Source organism: Salvia hispanica, chromosome 6 (genome assembly GCF_029641045.1).
Source record: "Salvia hispanica isolate PSC_SH4W2 chromosome 6, Shi_PSC_v1, whole genome shotgun sequence".
In the NCBI taxonomy this organism is placed as follows: Eukaryota; Viridiplantae; Streptophyta; class Magnoliopsida; order Lamiales; family Lamiaceae; genus Salvia; species Salvia hispanica.
The window spans coordinates 20,670,755-20,689,694 of NC_142697.1; the positions used below are offsets into that span (position 1 = coordinate 20,670,755).

At 37.2% G+C, this 18,940-nt stretch overlaps 3 protein-coding genes across 3 annotated transcripts; 1 reads left to right on the forward strand and 2 right to left on the reverse strand.

The window, feature by feature from the left end:
• Positions 1 to 2,447: 2,447 nt before the first annotated feature.
• Positions 2,448 to 5,324, reverse strand: LOC125194831 (protein FAR1-RELATED SEQUENCE 5-like). Its single transcript, XM_048093047.2, has 3 exons — positions 5,300 to 5,324; positions 4,259 to 5,021; positions 2,448 to 3,870 (listed from the first exon to the last, which is right to left on the reverse strand). Exons 1-3 carry the CDS (start codon positions 5,322 to 5,324, stop codon positions 2,448 to 2,450), a joined length of 2,211 nt encoding a protein of 736 aa, XP_047949004.2.
• Positions 5,325 to 11,577: 6,253 nt separating this feature from the next.
• LOC148923341 (uncharacterized) lies at positions 11,578 to 12,117 on the forward strand. Its single transcript, XM_089060445.1, has 2 exons — positions 11,578 to 11,655; positions 11,749 to 12,117. Exons 1-2 carry the CDS (start codon positions 11,578 to 11,580, stop codon positions 12,115 to 12,117), a joined length of 447 nt encoding a protein of 148 aa, XP_088916571.1.
• Positions 12,118 to 12,811: 694 nt separating this feature from the next.
• On the reverse strand, positions 12,812 to 18,225 carry LOC148923342 (protein FAR1-RELATED SEQUENCE 5-like). The gene is made up of 6 exons (XM_089061465.1): positions 18,192 to 18,225; positions 14,898 to 15,125; positions 14,365 to 14,845; positions 14,176 to 14,248; positions 13,855 to 14,101; positions 12,812 to 13,143 (listed from the first exon to the last, which is right to left on the reverse strand). The coding sequence occupies exons 1-6, from the start codon at positions 18,223 to 18,225 to the stop codon at positions 12,812 to 12,814; spliced, it is 1,395 nt and encodes a 464-aa protein (XP_088917591.1).
• Between the last annotated feature and the right edge of the window lie 715 nt (positions 18,226 to 18,940).

The following is an 18,940-nucleotide window of genomic DNA, read 5'->3' on the forward strand; positions in this document are numbered from 1 at the left end:
ACGAGAACATGAATAACTCCGTATGAAGCAATTGATTAGCAAACAAAACATTCACCTTTTGAGTTTTATGCAGTGACCTTAATCATTGAACTTCTTGTTTCAGGTTGGTGGATGGCGAAAGGAGTTTCAACCCAATGCAAATAACAAAAAAGGCAAAAAAATCGAAGTTTATGTGTCAAAGGGAAAAGGGAAAGAAGTTGTTGAGGTATATCTGTTTAGGACCACTGATGTCATGTTTATTTATTGCAATGCAAAATTTGTATAGATTTACGCAAAATTCGAGGAAACAATGCAAAATCTGTATTGATTTATGCAACATTCGAGGAAGTAAATATTTCTTATGCAATTTTATGTGGAATAAAATGCAAAGTAAATAACAAACTATGCAACTGTGCAGGACATGAGTAAACCAAGCTTGAGAAACCGGGTGAAACTGGCAGCACCGGAATCATTGCGCTCACCGTTCAATGAAAGATGTATCAAGATGTCTTACCATCTCAACGCCGAAGAGAAGGAGGTTTACTATTGGATCCTAGCAACGAGGGATGAAGCAATGTAAGTGCTTGTCCATTGTGTTTTGTACTGGGAATGCAACAACACATTATTATAAGTTCTAATCCAGCTTGTTTCTCAGAGATGAGATTGTGTACAACTACTATGACATTATTGTCACACACGAAGACATTGCATCTTTGGTTCCTTACTGCAAAATTATCAAGGGTGTAATTGATGGATGGAGCTGTCATCTGAACGAGATGGAGGGTTTTAAAGGACCAGCTTCACCTTCTAGGCTTTTCCTAACTAGTAATCCATGCGTATGAACCTACAAATATCTTCTCTTTATATTTTTACCTCAACTTGAGCGTGACATTTGTTTATTTTTCATACTTGTAGTTTTACAACATTGTCCAACAACCCACACACTGGGATGAAATTAAGGCAACAACTAAGTTCAAACACTCCGTATTGGATGAAGTGAAACAAATTGGAGACTTCCAGTGGTTTGACTACAACCTGGTTAGTTTTATTATTTTGTTAAATTATTCTAATGTTTACTCAAATTAGTAATACAGTTGATACTTAATGTTTGTATGTAAGCAGATCTTCTTCCCAATTCTCCAAAGTGATCACTGGTATCTTGTGTGTTTCAACTTATTGAAGCCTGCAATCAGTATAATTGACAATGCCAAACCAGCCGGGAAGGATACTGTAATTGGAAAATATGGAGACATCCCAGCAAAATTGGTATGCATTAACTCAGCTTACTCTGTGTAATGCAAAATATGTTTGAAATACCATGACTCATTCACCTCGAATCATTGTCGTAAATGCAGAAGAAATACTTTCTACATATGTTGGACTCATGTGGGAATACGAAACAAGTTGCTGCTTTGAGAAAAGCTGAACCAACAGTGCTGCGAATAGAGTGGACGACTACAACAAACAAGGTCGACAGTGGAGTGTACGTAATGAGGCACATGGAGACATACATGGGCCAAAAAGCAAATGAATGGAAGTGCGGACTTACTCCTAGAAGCGCTTTGTCATTGCAATACTTGAGAGCCAAAATAAGCAAAGAGCTGCTATTTGGGGATTCAAACGCAGTGACGTATAAAGTCATGCAGCTTACCCAACAGTGCAATGAGGAAGGGAAGATGAAAGGGCCAATTGATGTTGAGAAAATGATTGCAGAGTACTCTAAATAGTGACGCACGAGAGTTTGTGAAGCAAATTTTTTTACGTATAATGCAATTGATATTTGTTGAACATGCTATTAGGTTTTTGTTTTAAGTTTGTGATGGAAACAATGGCTTATGACTGTTAGTTGATATTTAATTTTTGACTTGGAGATGCCTTACTGTAGTTGAATTGTGAATCAATTTTTTTGGCATCAACGCGAACATCTATTAACTGTGATGCAATTATTTATCTATTTTATGCAGCCAAATCTTATATATTTAGGATGCCATTATCTAGGCAGGTGTTATGCTGTCGTTTTTTTAAATGTCTTTATTTTTCTTAATGCAATTTTGTAATGACATTTATGCAACTTTGAATGTACAAGAATGCATTTTTTTTTGTGAGCAATGCGAATGTCTATTAATACTTATGCAATTATTTGTCTATTTTAAGCAGCCAAATCATACTATATGTTTACGATGCTATTATTTTGTGTAGGTGTCATGTTCGATTTTTTTTGTATCTTTAACTATGTTAATGCAACTTTGTAATGATATTACTGCATAACTTGGCATTGACAATAACTAGATTTTTTACTGTTAGGAATATGATCATCTCAAGCTGAGATAAAAACTTTCACAAATCCCAATTCAAATAGAATTACACTGTAAAAACTTGAAAGAGTCATTGGTACGATATAATTCTGTTTGAAAATGCATAATTAAAACAACGTATGCAAGTTAAATGAAATAAAGCAATCGTGTTCTTCAAACTTTCTCCTTCCCCTTGCCCTCGTTCTGTCTACCACAATTTCTCGAGTCGTGGTAACCGATTTCATGGCATTTTCCACATCTTCGTTTAGGTTTACTAGCTTTCAGGATGGCTGCCTCTTTTTTGGATTTCTTTCGACTGCACGAACCCTTTGTCCTAACAACTTTAGGAGGATGAACATCAATTTCAGCTGGTCTTGGACGATCATAGAATTCTTCAATCATGCTCTTCTTCTCAACTAGTGAGAGGATTGGAAAATCTGATTCAATGCTTTTCCCTAGCTCTTCCACGCCCTCTGTGAATGCAAACACAGTTTCAATTTTGGCTTCAAACTTTCTACCAAATCCCAAGAGTACTTCGTACATTTTGTTCACGGCAAGCTGCTTTGGATCAGCTGCAACCATCAATTCAGAGTCAATGTCCACTTGTCCATGCACTGCTTTGGCTAAAGAAGACTTCAACCAACGCCCATTGAAGTGAACTTCAGGGATCAACTTCACGTCTCTATTCTTAAGTACAACGAAAATGTGACAGCAAAACAAACCCTCCCTAGTGAACAACTTGCAGCCACAATCATATGAATCACGTTCCTTGTCGTACGTCACTGTCCACATCTTTCCATATAGGTCCTTCAAAGTGAAAGTCTCAAAGAATTCATCTTTGACAATAGCATCAATAGGGCAGTGAAAACAAGCATCATCTATCTCTTTCTGCACTCTTCTAAAAATATGGTCAGTGTACATTGTGGATGCTTGTTTCTCAAAAGACAATTCAGTCGCCATAATAGGAATACCAATTGAGTCCAAATAATCCAACTTGGAGCTGGCATTCCTTTGAGATTCCAGAGCATGATCGAAGCTCATTATAAATTCTACAAGATTTGATCGTGGCTTCGTGAATGTCTTATAGAAACTATTCTCACTTTCAGAGACGGAAGTAGTCCTTATTAGAGAACCCATTGGAAAATCCCTAAAGTAAGCTGGAACCCAACGCGCTCCTTGATCAAACATGGTTTCAAACCAATCCACGTCCTCCATTCCATATCGTTCCATTATTCCCAACCACGTCTCCTCAAACTCTTGAGGTTCAATCGTCTCAGACCAGACACACGATTTTATCTCTTTCTTCAGTTCATCGCTGTCAAGCATCTTCTTTGGTACTTTATCAGAAAGCTTTAGCATGATGTGCCACATGAACCATCTATGTCTGGTTCCAACAAAAACCTTCTCGATAGCAGCTTCCATCCCCTTATCCTGGTCTGTAACAATCATCCTTGGGTGCTTGCCCATTGATTCTACAAAATGTTTGAATAACCAGGAATACATTTCTGTTCCTTCACTAGACAACAATGCAGCTCCGAATGTCACAGGCCTTCCGTGATTGTCTTTCCCAGTGAAAGGGGAAAAAATCATGCAGTACCTGCAACGCGTCATACATTGTGTGACAGTACTTGTAAATGCAATATTCGACATGGTGGTATGCAATATCGTAGACAAAGTATGAAACTAAAGCATTAAGCAATTTGCGGTAAACATAAGCGAATTCTCGACCAAGATAAGCAAATTTTAGAAAAACAAATAAGCATATATATATATATTTAACTTAAGCACACTTTGTTGTATAATAAGCAACATTTAATAATTACATAATTAAGCATTAAGCAATTTGCCGTAAAACACAAGCGAATTCTCGACCAAAATAAGCGAATTTTAGAAAAACAAATTAGCATATGTAGAGTTAACTTAAGCAAACTTCATCGTATAATAAGCAACATTTAATAATTACATAAGTAAGCAAAAGACATTACCTATTTGTGTTGTATGTTGAATCAAATGCAACCACATCACCATACATGTGGTAATTACGTTTGCATACCGCATCACACCAGAAAATACATTTCAAAGAATTGTCCTTTTCGAGCTCGTAGTGAAATGAGAAAGCATCTGACGATGCCTTCTTTCTACGCATCTCATCCAACAACATCTGTGCGTCGCTCCCTTCCACATAAGCTTTCATTCCAGTAACAGCATTCCTAAGATCCGTCACCGTTATCCCCACGGTATCATATCCACCCAAAAACTCCTTCAAGAATTTGAAGGTCATTGTCGGACCTATGTTAGCTTTCGTGCAGTCCCAAATGAACTTCTTATGAAGTTCAGTCAGTTTTCTATTCAAGTTCATGTAACGTCTATGAGGCATTATAATCATGACATGGTTGTGCTCCTCTACAAACTCATTAACAACATAGCTTGAACAACCACCATCAGAAACAAATTTCAAAGTTACTTTGGCCAAACAATCACACCTCTTTGACAAACGACGCCGCTTGTGTACGAAATCCTCCCTTGCATTCATTTGGTCTGTGTAGTCCACCTTTCTCACTCCCTGTCGGTTGCATACCAAATACTGCCAAGTAACATGTTCGCGATAAGCCTTATTCCCTTGCTTACGCGTATCAAATCCAGCCACACGCGCGTAAGCATTATAAAATGAAATCCCATCCTCTAAAGTTCTGAATTTCTTTCCTACAACGGGCTTCAACTCATCCGGACACTCAGGTACGCACCCAACTGAAACAGAAACATAATTTACAGTACATCAACACAACATGATATCAAACGCATAATACCTACGAAATATTGCATCGAAATTCGTATATATTGCATTATACATGCTTGTGTCCGAAATGTTTGCTTACAAAATGCGTTCATATTGAATTTATATACAATCAAAAAAGTCAAATGAACAACATAAAAACTGGGCTTTAAATTCAATCACAGAAGTAAAAACACAAAGAGAGAAGTACAACAGCAACTGAAAGTGAATCACCAAAATAAAAAAAACTGACCTTTGCATGAATTGTCTAATTCCATTGATGCTATTCTTTGGTGATTTTATATTTCGGTAGTGTAGAGATTTTATTTGACTACACAAATTGAATAAATATTCTTCAATTGTGGAAAAGATGAAATCTTGGTGAAGAATGATTGAATTAACCGTAAATAAAGTAAAGATTATAACTTCCCACTTCTGCAAAATAAAAGACGTCAGTTTAAGATTATTTAGAATAACTGATGAATATGTATTCCAACCTTACCCTTCGGTGCATGCAAATATGAATATTACATCAAATTGCAAGTGGTGATGTGGCACAATCAAGAGCGTCCATAACTGAAATCGAATGGCCTATATTGGTGGGAAGTTGGAAACTTAAAATCTGATATTTTTGAAGTGCATCCCTATATATATATATATATATATAGAGTTGTGATCAATGTCGAACCAATTTAAAAGACCGAACTAGAGACCAAATCTGGGCCATTAGATCTAGTTTTTTTTATGAGATGTGCTGCTGTGAAAAAATTTTCGGCTTCATTACAAGCCCATTTTACTTCATTATATAGGTTTATTACTTCATTCTGTACGTAATACCTTGAAACTACAACATGTTTTTACTTACTTCTAGTAGGTTTTGAAATGATTCAACGTATGCTTCATTCAGATTCATTGACGTGGGTTTTTGCTTGATTAATATTTAAAAATGCAATTTATTCAAGTGAGCTTATTACTTCATTCAGAAACGTTATTACTTCATTGGATAAGATTTTTACTTCATTCCAGTATGACTTCAAATGCTTCTACACATACTTCATTCCAATAATTTATTTCATTATTCCATGTGTTTATTAAACCATATTAGCGCCATGGCAGTGGTGATAGATATTGTAGAGAGAAAGAACGGCACGCGACGGCGAAACCACATTTACGTACTGGAATGAAGTAAAAACCTACTGGAATGAAGTAAAGACCTACTAGAATGAAGTAAAAACCTACTAGAATGAAGTAATATATTCTGGAACGAAGTAAAATCTTCGTAACATGTTAGTATGACTTATTTACCTTCGGATGAATTAAAATAGGCTCGTGATGAAGGCGAAAATAATTTATAAATTTATGTATCTTATCCATAAAAAACTAGATCTAAAAGCCCTAATTTGGTAGGGTTCGGTGGTTCGGTCTTTAAGAGTGGATTTGTGGATAATGAGACTATATATATGGGAGCATTAAGCTACTTTCACCCCCGAAGATACTATCTCCTTTTTAATATCATCCATTGGATATTGGCAGTGGACGGTCAAGATAAAAAAATTGAATTTAATCCCGTCTTGCATTATTGGTTTAATTTCGTGCATTACCAGGGTATAATAGTAAACATATAATGTCTGGAACACGTTCGAAAACGGAAGGTCCGATAATTAAGCGGGAATTTGATAGACCTTCCAACATCTCACTCTCTCTCATTCAATCCCAGCAAACCACGACCAAATGACTTCTCCTCATCTTCAAAATCCGTCAAACCCTAGCCGCCGCCCCTGAAAACCCTAGCCCTACCGCGACTTCGATTCTCACCGCGAAAAGCTGCATCTGTCCACGATTCCGAGTCCCGAAGTTCCGGAGCGCCGTCGGTCCAGTGTTCATATCCGTGTTTCATCTAAGGTACGCTTCTAAAGTTCCAATTTTTAGTGCGATTTTTTAGATAAAATGCAAAATTGTGAGTATTAGATGTTGGGCTATCCAATTTTGGAATGTTATTGTTGGTTTCTTAGTGGTATGTGTTCTGACGTTAAGTATTGGCGATGAATTCAACCTGAAATTGGTCATTTTGTTTTTAGTACGCGACTCCGGAACTAAGATGTTGATTTTGTTGGTTCTGTAGACTAATTTGGTGCGGTATCTGTTGTTGTTGTATCAGTTAGATTTGCGATGTCGAAGAGAGGCCGCCCATTCAAAAGTCAGCCGACGCAGACCGAAGGTGAGACCGCTGCGCCATTTTTATGAAACTGATTGTGTGCCTTTCCTTATTTTGGTACATTATTGAACGTTTTCTATACATTTGTTGGCTTGATTTTTTGCATTACAAGTCCATTGTCTCTCTGTATTATACTTGACTAAGCGGTGTCCGGTTTTGTTACATTATTCAGTTAGTTTTCTGCATCATTTGGTTAGAATTGACCATTATTAATGTATGTGTTTATTAGAAGGGGTCATGTGGTTGGAGGTGTCCACTGATAAGTCGTGAGTTTTAAGAACCAGTGGGCTTCTTATAGTCCATTTTGATGCATTATTTATCAGTATTTGTACATTGTTAGCATTTATTTGTGCATTACAAGTCTAGTTCAACTCTGTTATATTATTGCTTAAAGTGGTGTCCATTTTTGTTACATTAGTCATTTCATTGGCTGCATTATTTGGTTGGTCTGCACCATTACAGATATCTGTGTTTAGTGCAGTTTGATGCATTATTTAACAGTATTTGTACACTTTTAGCCTTTATTTGTGCATTTAATTTCTATTGCATCTGTTATGTTCATTTAATTATTCAGTTATTTCTGTATTTTGTGCATTATTCAGTTATTTTATCTGCATTATTGTTGTTGGACACAAATTATTAAACATTATTCATTAAAATTTCATGAATTATTTGTTTGGATTTCATCATTATTGTTCTACAGTGCGGCCAGAGAAAAGTTTCATGAATAGTGTAATATTTTTTGGTGCATTTTGGTCATGTTTTTTTGCATTACAACTGTATTCCATAGCTAAATTAATGTTTGCAGAAGTTGTATACGTTTGGTTAAATTTTTAAGTACATTTTCTGCATTGTTCATTAACATTAGTCAGTTATTATTATGCATTAATGGTAATTGTGTACTTATTCTGTTTTGCAGCTTCCAAACATCCAAGGTTGGATATAGATCAGGTTGTGGATGATGTACTACCTTTATCAATAGCACAAAAGTTTAGGGAGAGACTTAAGGAACAGTAGAGGGCAGAGGCTAGTACCTCAACTGACTCAACTGAAGAAGCGGATAAGAGGAAGACTCGAGAGAAAAAGGTTGACCATTTATACACCAGGAGCACCACAGAATTTGTAAATTGTTTGAAAGGTTTGACCCCGCGGCAAAAGGAAGCAGTGGAAGAACTTGGATTCGGGACCATGCTACACTACAACATCAGCGAGATCCCCAGGTACATTGCCTACTGGGTTCTCAACTCATTGAATCTTGCACGCTGCCAGATACCTTTGTGTGGGGGTGGAGGCTTGACGATCGATGAGGACGTGTCCATCTGATGCTAGGTTTTCCAAAAGGGCCAACACCAATCTCAAGGCCAGTTGATAAGCAAACCGAATTCCAGTTCAACGACTACGTTGCAGAACGTTGTGGAAAGAGTCGTTACAAAATGACAACGGGTGATGTTGCGAAAGTGATTAAGCAGGAGGTGAATGGTGGTCCTGATTTCAGACGTTTGTTCATGTTCATGCTAGAACATGGAAGAGAGGTGAAACTGTATATTTCACCGGCAGACGGTAATTTGAAGCCGAAGATTCTACATTTCATCGACGATGTTGATGAGATTAGGAATCTCAACTGGTGCGGCTACATCTTATCAGTATTGGAGGCCACCTATCCTACATGGAAGAGAGGTGAAACTGTATATTTCACCGGCAGACGGTAATTTGAAGCCGAAGATTCTACATTTCATCGACGATGTTGATGAGATTAGGAATCTCAACTGGTGCGGCTACGTCTTATCAGTATTGGAGGCCACCTATCCTACATGGAAGAGAGGTGAAACTGTATATTTCACCGGGCCTATGCACTTTTATTGGTAAGTGAAACCCTTTCTGCATCAAAAGTGAATTTTGGTCATATTGAAGCATATTTCATATTTTGTTTTACTTATGCATTACTGTCCCTCATTTCTTGCATTAAAAATAATGTATTTATGCATTAAGCATACAAAAAAATGGATTATTGACCTTCAGTAACTCTGTGTTTATCAGTTGGCGTATGTGGACCGCGTGGTTCACATCCGGAGGCGAGTCAGCCGGGTCTGGCCAACAATAAAAAGCTAAACGATGGAAAACTTAAAACAAAGAGAGGAGGCTGAGCGCGACCGGTACTGGGAGATTGGAGGACTGGATAGACAAAGATAAGTATTTGGTGGAAGAGGAAGCAAGGAGATTGGAAGATGTGAACAGAGGAGGCGGTGCAGGACCCAGCCAGAACAGAGCTAAGCGCATAAGAGATAAGTTTATCAAGTCAAGCACTCTCTTGGGCTACGCGATTTTGACGTGGGTAGATGATTTCAAAATGATTCCTATTGAAATGATGGAGGATGACTGCGTACGAGTAGGTAGTCAAATTGGGAAGAAGTTGTTGGGGTTGGAGGAGGAACATGTGATTGAGCAAGAAGAGATTGTTACACGTTTGACTCAAGCGAGGGAGGATGAAAAGGAGTACAATCAAGAGTGGATTGATGAGATGGAAAAAATGATGGTGGCATACGACAAGAAGAAGACGATTGCAAGAGGCTTCGATAGGCCATCTTTTGTGTTGGACGGATTTGAATGTCCTGACCCGTTTGCTACACAGCAAACCCAGACGACAGACGGGGCTGGTGGTTCAGGGACAAAAACCACTGATGATACAACACAAGATGAGCCGGGTGGCACTGCTGGCCAGGGTGGGGACACAGCAGGAAAAGATGGTGGTGGCCAGCATGAGAAAACTTCCAGTGTAGCAGCGACTGAGGTATGTTCTAAGATACTAAATGATTAAGTGTTATTAATTAGTAACAATATTACAGCTTTTCATTTTTCTTCGTTTGTTTGTAGGTGCCTAGAAGCAGTGGTGACGATGATGTGAAGGATAGGGTGGATGCAGCGGCAAAGAGTAAAGCCGAGAAAAATAAAGACAAAACAAAGAGTGCAGCTGTAGGGGACACCGTCAAGGTAAAAATATCTCAATCATAACTTGCATTGTGTAATAATATAATCTCAAGCATAACTTGCATTATTTACAGTACTTATGTACATTATATGTATATATGTATGCATTATTCAGTGCATTTTGATTAATTATTTTTTGAAAAAAACCCAGACAACTAAAGAGAAACGCGCTGAGGTTCCGGCAGCGAAGAGAAAACAGCCAGCTAGGGATGGACCTTCAAAGGCAGCAATGGGCAAACAGATGGACATTCGGCAGGAGGTTGAGTATCTAAAGGAAGCCTTCATTTTCTGCATTATTAGTTTGATGACATGCATTATTGAATTGTTATATTATTTCTTGTTTAAAGGTACAGGCTGCTGCACCCCGTAAGGGCGTAGTGATTGGTGTTGTGCGAACAAGTCAGCCACCGCCACTTGTAGATCCAAAACATGGAGGTGGAAAGGTTGGTGATAAAAAAAAAGCAAGAGGGAAACAGATCATACAGGAGTCGGATGCGGATGAGGTATCAAATAGTGTAGTTAATACAAGGACTAAAGTAATAGATCTACTAAATGATTGTTATGTGTCTTTATTTTTTTGCAGAAAGCAACCGGACGAATGAAGAAGCCAAGTCTGGCTACCCGGTCTCCATTCCACGAGAGAGCAGTTAGACTGACCGCAAAGCCACACACAGTGGACAAGCAACTCTACTACTGGGTTCTTAGCACGGCGGAAAAGAACAGGTAAAATTTATACTTTAGATTTTTTTACTTTTGGGACATATGAAACTGTTTTAACTGGTTAAACATGTACATGGATCAAGTTGTCTACCACGACAACTGGAAGAGTACTGTGCAGATCGAGATGCAGTCATTAGCGCCATTCAAGCCTGTGAGCCCCGATGTTATCGACACATGGAGCTCTTACCTGAATACAATGGAAAAGAACAAGGCGCCGGAGACAGTTTCCAGACTTTTCTTCTCAACAAGACCATGCGTGAGTGAACACCATTCTCTCCATGTTTTCGTCTCGTTACTATAATTATCTAAAGTTTGTAATGGCTAACACAAACAAACTACAGATTCAGTCAATGGTGGACGCACAACCCGAATGGACGGAAGAATTCCAGTTCGATACATTCTGGACCAGGGTGGTGGAGGAAACAATTGGAACGGGCAGCTATCAGTGGGACAAGTATGAAATGGTGAGTTGTAGTTAAATAATGTAGTCGTTTCTTAGATGTACTGGAGAGAATAGTGTGTGGTAATGCTGCTTCCATTGTGCAGTTTTTCTTCCCAGTTTGGGGGCGTCCCATCAGTATGTGGTCTATTTTGATCTTGGTGATTCCAAGATGAACATCATTGATCACACATTGGCTGAGTCACACGGGACATTTGGAGAGAAATATGGGGACACACCCTCTGTTCTGGTAATATACATTACACATTATATTTTGTGCATTATACATCACAAATTGTACATTATGTTCAATTGTTCAAATTTTTTTGGTTTTGGCGTGTAGAAAAAATTCTTTGCAGCAGCACTTACGAAGTCCAAGGTTTCAAAAATGGCGGCACAAGTAAAAAAATGTAGTGCGCATGTCGTGACAATGTCGTGGAGGAACAACAGTGGCACCGTGGACATGGGGGTGTATGTGATGAGGCATATGGAGACGTACTTTGGAGAGAAGGAGAAGGATTGGGACTGCGGTCTAACTGCAAAAGGAACAAAGAGCCTGGAATTGTTGCGCATGAAGTTTGCGACGGCGCTGCTAACTTCTCCACACAACTCGAAGACTGGGACCAACCAAACACAAGCCACGAAGCATTGGATGGATAGGCCGCATAAATTCAGCTTTGAAAAGTGGGTCGAGAATTATGGGCTCGAGTGAACTAGATGGATTTTGATTTGGATATGAACTAGATGTTTTTTTAGGATGGGAAGGGTGAACATCGAATTTGTGGGTTCGAATGCTTTGGATATCTTGAAATGTTTTCGATTTCTTGGTACTAAATGTTTTGGATACTCCTGAACTAGGTGATTTAGAATGTTTTGGATATGTAGGTACAAAATGTTTGCTCCACAAAACTGGTAATTGCTTCAGATATCTTAATAATTACAAAATATTGCCTAATAATGTACAATATACAGGGAATAATGTATAACAAAACTATCGAACATATTAATGTTATACATTATGCAAACTACAATGCATATAACTATACAAATAATGTAAATAAATTGATTTATAATGCAATTTTCCGTGATGTTAATGAAGTGACATACCAGTGCATATAACAAATAATGTAACACTTATACATGCATAATGTATGTAGATATGCCTGTAATGCAAGGTTATTCAAATTATAGAAAATACTGTTTCTCCAAACGACCGGCTCCTGTAATAATTCTGAAAACGAAACAAGTACTCAATTCAATTAATGTAACAAATAGATAACAATAATGCACAAAAAAACTTTTATAATTCATTTAGACAATCTAGTTCAAAGTGGGAAGAAATAGACTTAAACACTGAGCATAAAACGCAATACAAAGAACAATAATGTTGTTATAATGAAAATTAATCAAGATTTCCTCTTTCCCTTACGCAGCTCATTCTCCGTTTCAAGCTCTTTAAGCATAGGACAATTTCTAGAGTCGTGATGGCACAACTCATCGCACGCCTTACACCGTCTAAGGGGCCTAGTAGCATCCTTGATAGCCTTTTCTCTCTTCGAAATCAGACGACTAGCGGAGCTGCTCACGTGCCCCTTCGTCTTTACCACATCCGGAGGGTGGACCTCGACGACTTCCGGCCTTTCCATTCCATAAAACTGTTCAATCATTCGCCTCTTCTCAGAAGCGGATGGCAAAGGAGTTCCATCTTGAAGTGAATTACCAAGTTCCTCAAATCCACCTACGAATGCACGAAGCACATCAATGTCCGTCTCAAATCAACGAAGAAAACCATAGAACAGTGAGATCCTTTGCTTTGAAACGTTTTGCCTTTCATCAACAACGGACTATGTAGGTAAAGTCTCATCAACATGTCCATGGACAGCCTTAACCAGCGGAGTCTTCATCCATCTACTTGCACAGTAGTTATCCAGAATCTTTTTTACTTCATTGTTCCGGAACAAAAAGAAGACATGGCTGCACAGATAGCCCTGCCTACTGAATAGTTTGCAATCACAAGAATATGAGTCGTCAGTCCTATCATGTCTCACAAAGTAGGAATGGCGAAGGCTGTCTCCAAGTTTGTAGGTGTCAACACTGTCTGCAGATGAGAACCCCAAAACGCGACATCTGTCATTTCCCTCAACGATCTCCTCTTGTATTTTCTTGAACATACTATCTGTGTACAGAGTAGAAGCATGTTTCTCGAAAGGCAGAGTAGTGGCCAATATAGGCAGGGCAGTCGCGTCTTGGAAGTCCAGCTTTGTTCTACTATTCCGCTGAAAATCCACAGCTTGGTTGAAATTCAAGTAGAATTCGGCAATGTTGTTGCGTGGCTTGAGAAAATTTTATAGAAGCTGTTCTCTGACTCAGAAATAGAGGTGGTCCTAATCATCGAGCCCATCGGGAAATCTCTGAAGTATGCTGTAGTCGTACAATGTCTTCAACCAACCATGGTCTTCCAGGTCGTAACGTTCAAGTACTCCATTCCACTCTTCTTCGAACTCGTCGGGTTCAAGCAGATCCGACCAGACGCAGGCATTGAACTCTTTCTTGAAATCTTCGTCCCGCAACAACCGACCAGGAACTTTATTGGCCAACTTATGCATGATATGCCACATACACCATCTGTGACGAGTCCCGACAAGAATCTCTTCAATAGCCGATCTCATCCCCAAATCTTGATCTGTAACAATCATCTTCGGAGCAACCCCATACATTGGACAAAATGTCTAAACAGCCATGCAAAAGCGCCTGTCTTCTCGTTGCTTACAAAACCAGTAGCGAAAGTCACTGGTCGTCCATGATTGTCCTTACCCGTGAATGGCGCGAAGATCATACAATACCTGCGTAACATAAGCTAACATAATTCAAGAAAAGTACATATGTAATGCATGCAAAATACATTGTAATGCATACAATAATGTACATATTCAAATGTTATAATGCACGACAGGTATACCTATTGGTGTTGTAGGTGGTGTCAAAAGCCACAATATCACCGAACATGTGGTAATTCCTCTTCATCAAACCATCACACCAGAACAAAGCAACAAGCTGGTTGCTAGCATTAACCTCGTACTCATATGTGAATGCTTCGGACATCTCCTTCTTCCTAGCCATATCATCCAAAACCATTTGTACGTCAAAACCATGAGCGTATGCTTTGATGTCTCGTGAAGCATTCCTTATATCCCCAACATTGCAGTCAACGAGCTGAAAACCACCCAGAATTTCCTTCAGCACATTAAACGTGAGCGTGAGACCTATGTTAGCCTTTGAACAATCAAGGATAAATTGGTGATGTACGTCGTCCAACTTTCGATTGATTGACATAAACTGCTGATGCTCAGTCCCAACCATGTAATGGTTTATGAATTTCGTTAAACTCCTCGACAGTATAACCTGAAACTCCTCCGTCGGAGAAGAACTTGAATGAGATACTGGCTTTACAACCACAACGCGTGGATAAACATCGACGTTTTAACGAAAAACCAGACCGTGCATTTGCTTCGTCATCCTCGCTCGACTTCTTGCTGCCTTCCCTGTTGCATACCACGTACCAAGTAATTATACCATCAGTTTTCCTCATTTGTGATTTGCGAGTATCAAAACCAACAGCCCGGGCATACACATCGTAGAACGCAAAACAAAAATCCAGTGATTTGAACTTCTGGCCAACCACAGGCTTCAACTCTTTCGAACACTCAGGTACAACAACCACTGCACACAATCACAAAAAACAAAACTCAGTTAACATAAACATTATGAACCATAAAACTTGCATTATCTATCTAATAATTTACATTATCCAGAACTAAATTTACATTATATGTATCTAATAACACAACACCCTAGTTTAATTAACGTGTCTAAACCATAACACATGCAACATAAAACGTGCATTATCTATCTAATAATGTACATTATATAGTACTAAATCTACATTATTTGTAGCTAGTAACACAACACCCTAGATTAATCAATGTTTCTAAACCATAAACAAGACAAACTAATACTTGGATTATTTATTCACAACTTCACATTATCCAGTAATGAATGAACATTAAGATTAACAAATAATACAAAATCCAAGCCGCCCGTCCCTAAACCCTAGCCCATGCAAACTCAATTCTAAACCCTAGGCGACCCCCTTAAGCAAACTCATGCTCCTTGTTAGCGTCAGTTAGGGAACTAGATTTAATTAACAGATACAGAATGTCGAAGAAGTTTGCGTTAATATGTATGATTTGGAAATTAATGAAACGTGGATACAAAAAACTAAGCTTCGTCCATTGTTGAAGAACCACCTTCTTCCATTGTATTAACGATAATATTCCAGGAACACTCCCAAAAATAACGCACAAACGCACAAACTGCATACGATAATTACAACCAAGGCAAGTTTCGCACAAATGCACGATTTGATTTTTAACGAAGAACTAACGTTGAAAGATGAAAGAGAAGAAAGGTTAATTTCACGATGAAAGAGAAGAAAAAATTCGGGGAGAAGAATTAAAAAACCGACGCAATATTCTGTGAGGAGAAAATTATGGACTTTCCATAACCACCAACATTGTCATTCCCTTAAAAGCCCTTTTCCATTTTTTTAATTAATAAAAAATGCATGATCAGGCCTTAATTTCGGCCATTAGATGATAAGAATGAATGGTTGGGATTAAAAAGGAAAAAGCATATAATATAGGAAAAGTATATGAATACACCTCTATATGAATACACCTCTCTCTCTCTCTCTCTCTCTCTATATATATATATATATATATATATAGGGATGTATTCAAATCCTTTTCATATCTTTTATCCTTTTTCCTTCTTAATCATAGCCCCACGATTTTGTCATATGACGGTTAGATTAATGCCACGTGTCATTTAATAATGCATTATTAGCCGTTGTGCATTATTAGAATGAAAATGTGCATTATTAGTCTATAATGTTGCATTATTAGCCGCTGTGCATTATTAGAATGAAAATGTGCATTATTAAATGACACGTGGCATTAATCTAACCGTCAGATGACAAAATCGTGCGGCTATGATTAAGAAGGAAAAAGGATAAAAGATATGAAAAGGATTTGAATACATCCCTATATATATATATATCAATTGAGATTTTTTATGCTAATTGAGAAATGAGATGCAATATCAGCCACTCATTTTTATTAAATGAGTGGTCCAGATTTTTCCACATGGAAAATATCTTTAGATTAGTTAATTATGAAAGGGCAGAATGGTAATATCATGGTAAATTTTATTCAATAAATATTTTTTTTAATTTTTAATTTTAATTTTTTATTAATTTTTTTAAAAAATTTTAAAACTATTTTTAAAATTATTTTTTATTTTTTTTTAAATTTTTTTTAAATTTTTTTATTTTTATTTTTCAACTACATATACATTTCATGTCAACTACACACATATAATGTTAACTATGTGTACAATCCATGTCAACCACACACACAATCCATGTCAACTACACACATATAATGTCAACTATGTGTACAATCCATATCAACTACATATACAATTCATGTTAACTACACAATATAATGTCAACTATATGTACAATTCATGTCAAATAGTATTTATTGAATAAAGTTGTTGACATTTGATGTGTAGTTAGCATGAATTGTATATGTAGTTGAAAAAAAAAATAAAAAAATAAAAATTTAAAAAATTTTAAAAAAATTAAATAAAAATTACAATTATGCCCCTCTGTTGACATAAACTACATGTTGTTGACATTTCACAAATATTCTGGATGAGTGGCTGAGATTGCATCTCAATTCTCAATTAGGTTGATAAATCTCAACCTAACAAGACCCTATATATATATATATATATATATATATATATACATACCCATAGATATGGTTAAGAATGCATCTAAATCCAGAAATGTACCCAAATCTTGCTCCTAGGACGGAATACCATAATTAAGCAAATTTAGGTCATATTATAAGATTTAGGTTTAATTTTATTTTAAGAATCATTTTAGGTCATCCTTTGTAAGAATAACTTAAATATAGACTAACAATGATCTAAAAATGTTTTACGCATGATATTGTTCTATGCTTCTGTATCTAAATCTAGTTTTGCATAGATTTAGGGCAGGTAATTCGGTCGGTTCGGTTCTAACCGAAACGACAACACAGTTAACCGAGATGAACAGTAACCGAAATAGGAGCACCGGAGCCAAAACCGGATTGGCATAGGTTCGGTTCGGTTCTGATTAACCGAACCGAAACCGAATTAAAAAAAAAATCAATGAAAACTAAATATGTTGCTGCCAAATAATACACCGGCCCCCCTATTTTCCTCATTTCATGATTTTTGCTGTGAGGAATGGAGCTGGAAAATCCAAATTCTGATAAACACTTGCTCTTTCAAAAGCAAGTAACATAAACACTTGACATTAACACCAAACTGCTCTGTTCATTCATACATTTATGGAACTAATACTTTGATTACTCAAATCTGAGACGCTTACAAGAAAGAATAATTGCTTACTCAAAATGTGCTTATGTATTTGAGACAACTTGTGTATGAATGTGCTGCGTCGCTGGGAAGGAGAAGTCGGCGAGGTGGGAAGGAGGAGTCGGTTCTCATCGGTTCTAACCGATTGGTTCCAGAACCGAACCGATAACCGATAGACACCTTGCTTTTAGAACCGAAACGAACCGATAACCGACATTATCAGTTATCGGTTAACCGAGAAATACGTTAATCGGTTCGGTCATTGGTTAACCGACTAACCGATGACCGAATTACCTGCCCTACATAGATTGAAACCCCAGATACCCATATACTCTAAAAAAAAGAACTAATCATTATTTACAAATAAATAGTATCTTCATATGAGTGAATCTCATGGCCAACACAAAATAAAAATATGGTTATACGTTTAGGATCATCCCAAATTATATATAAAAAAATGAGTTTTTGTGTAGAAAATTTCTCCAATTATACATCAAATCCAAATCTATTTTTGGATTTTTCCATGGAACAACACCAACTATGGTACCACTACAAAATTTTTGACACATATTAAAACTGGTGTAAAAGTTTAATTTAGCGTAAATAGTTAGAGTAAAATTATTCTTTAGTATAATATATAATTAAAAATAATTTTAAATTTGATATAAATCGTTGAAGATGGTCGAATGGTGGTTATCTTACATTATGATGCATGATCAATAGAGCAACATAATTCAAATTGGGCCTTCTAAATTAATTTACTCACATGCTTAAAGAGTTAAGTGCGCCTTTATCATCAGCTTTCACCCAAATCAGCTTTTTAAAATTGAAAAAGTATTGTAGTTATTGGAATGTTGCATGCATCTCTCTCTTTTTGGGAAAATGACCACAACAGTCGCTTCTCCACTGTCAAAATTGTAATGCACTTTCACCCAACCTATTTATCTTACCCTATAAGCAAACTGAAGAAGACCTCAGTTAATTAGTTATTAGTAGTAGTAGTATTCTTTTGAGTAGGGGTATTAATTAGTTGCTAATTATTA

Bases quoted from the DNA above. Each gene is read 5' to 3' on its own strand.
- LOC148923341 (XM_089060445.1), top strand. From the start codon at position 11,578: ATGAACATCATTGATCACACATTGGCTGAGTCACACGGGACATTTGGA. The intron at 11,656-11,748 runs GTAATATACATT...TTTGGCGTGTAG, and splicing joins GGGACACACCCTCTGTTCTG to AAAAAATTCTTTGCAGCAGC.
- LOC148923342 (XM_089061465.1), bottom strand. From the start codon at position 18,225: ATGGGTATCTGGGGTTTCAATCTATGTAGGGCAG. The intron at 15,126-18,191 runs GTAATTCGGTCA...GATTGTGTGCAG, and splicing joins TTTCAATCTATGTAGGGCAG to TGGTTGTTGTACCTGAGTGT. The intron at 14,102-14,175 runs GTAAGCAACGAG...GTTGCTCCGAAG, and splicing joins TGACTTTCGCTACTGGTTTT to ATGATTGTTACAGATCAAGA.
- LOC125194831 (XM_048093047.2), bottom strand. From the start codon at position 5,324: ATGGAATTAGACAATTCATGCAAAG. The intron at 5,022-5,299 runs GTCAGTTTTTTT...TTTCTGTTTCAG, and splicing joins ATTAGACAATTCATGCAAAG to TTGGGTGCGTACCTGAGTGT. The intron at 3,871-4,258 runs GTAATGTCTTTT...GACGCGTTGCAG, and splicing joins TCAACATACAACACAAATAG to GTACTGCATGATTTTTTCCC.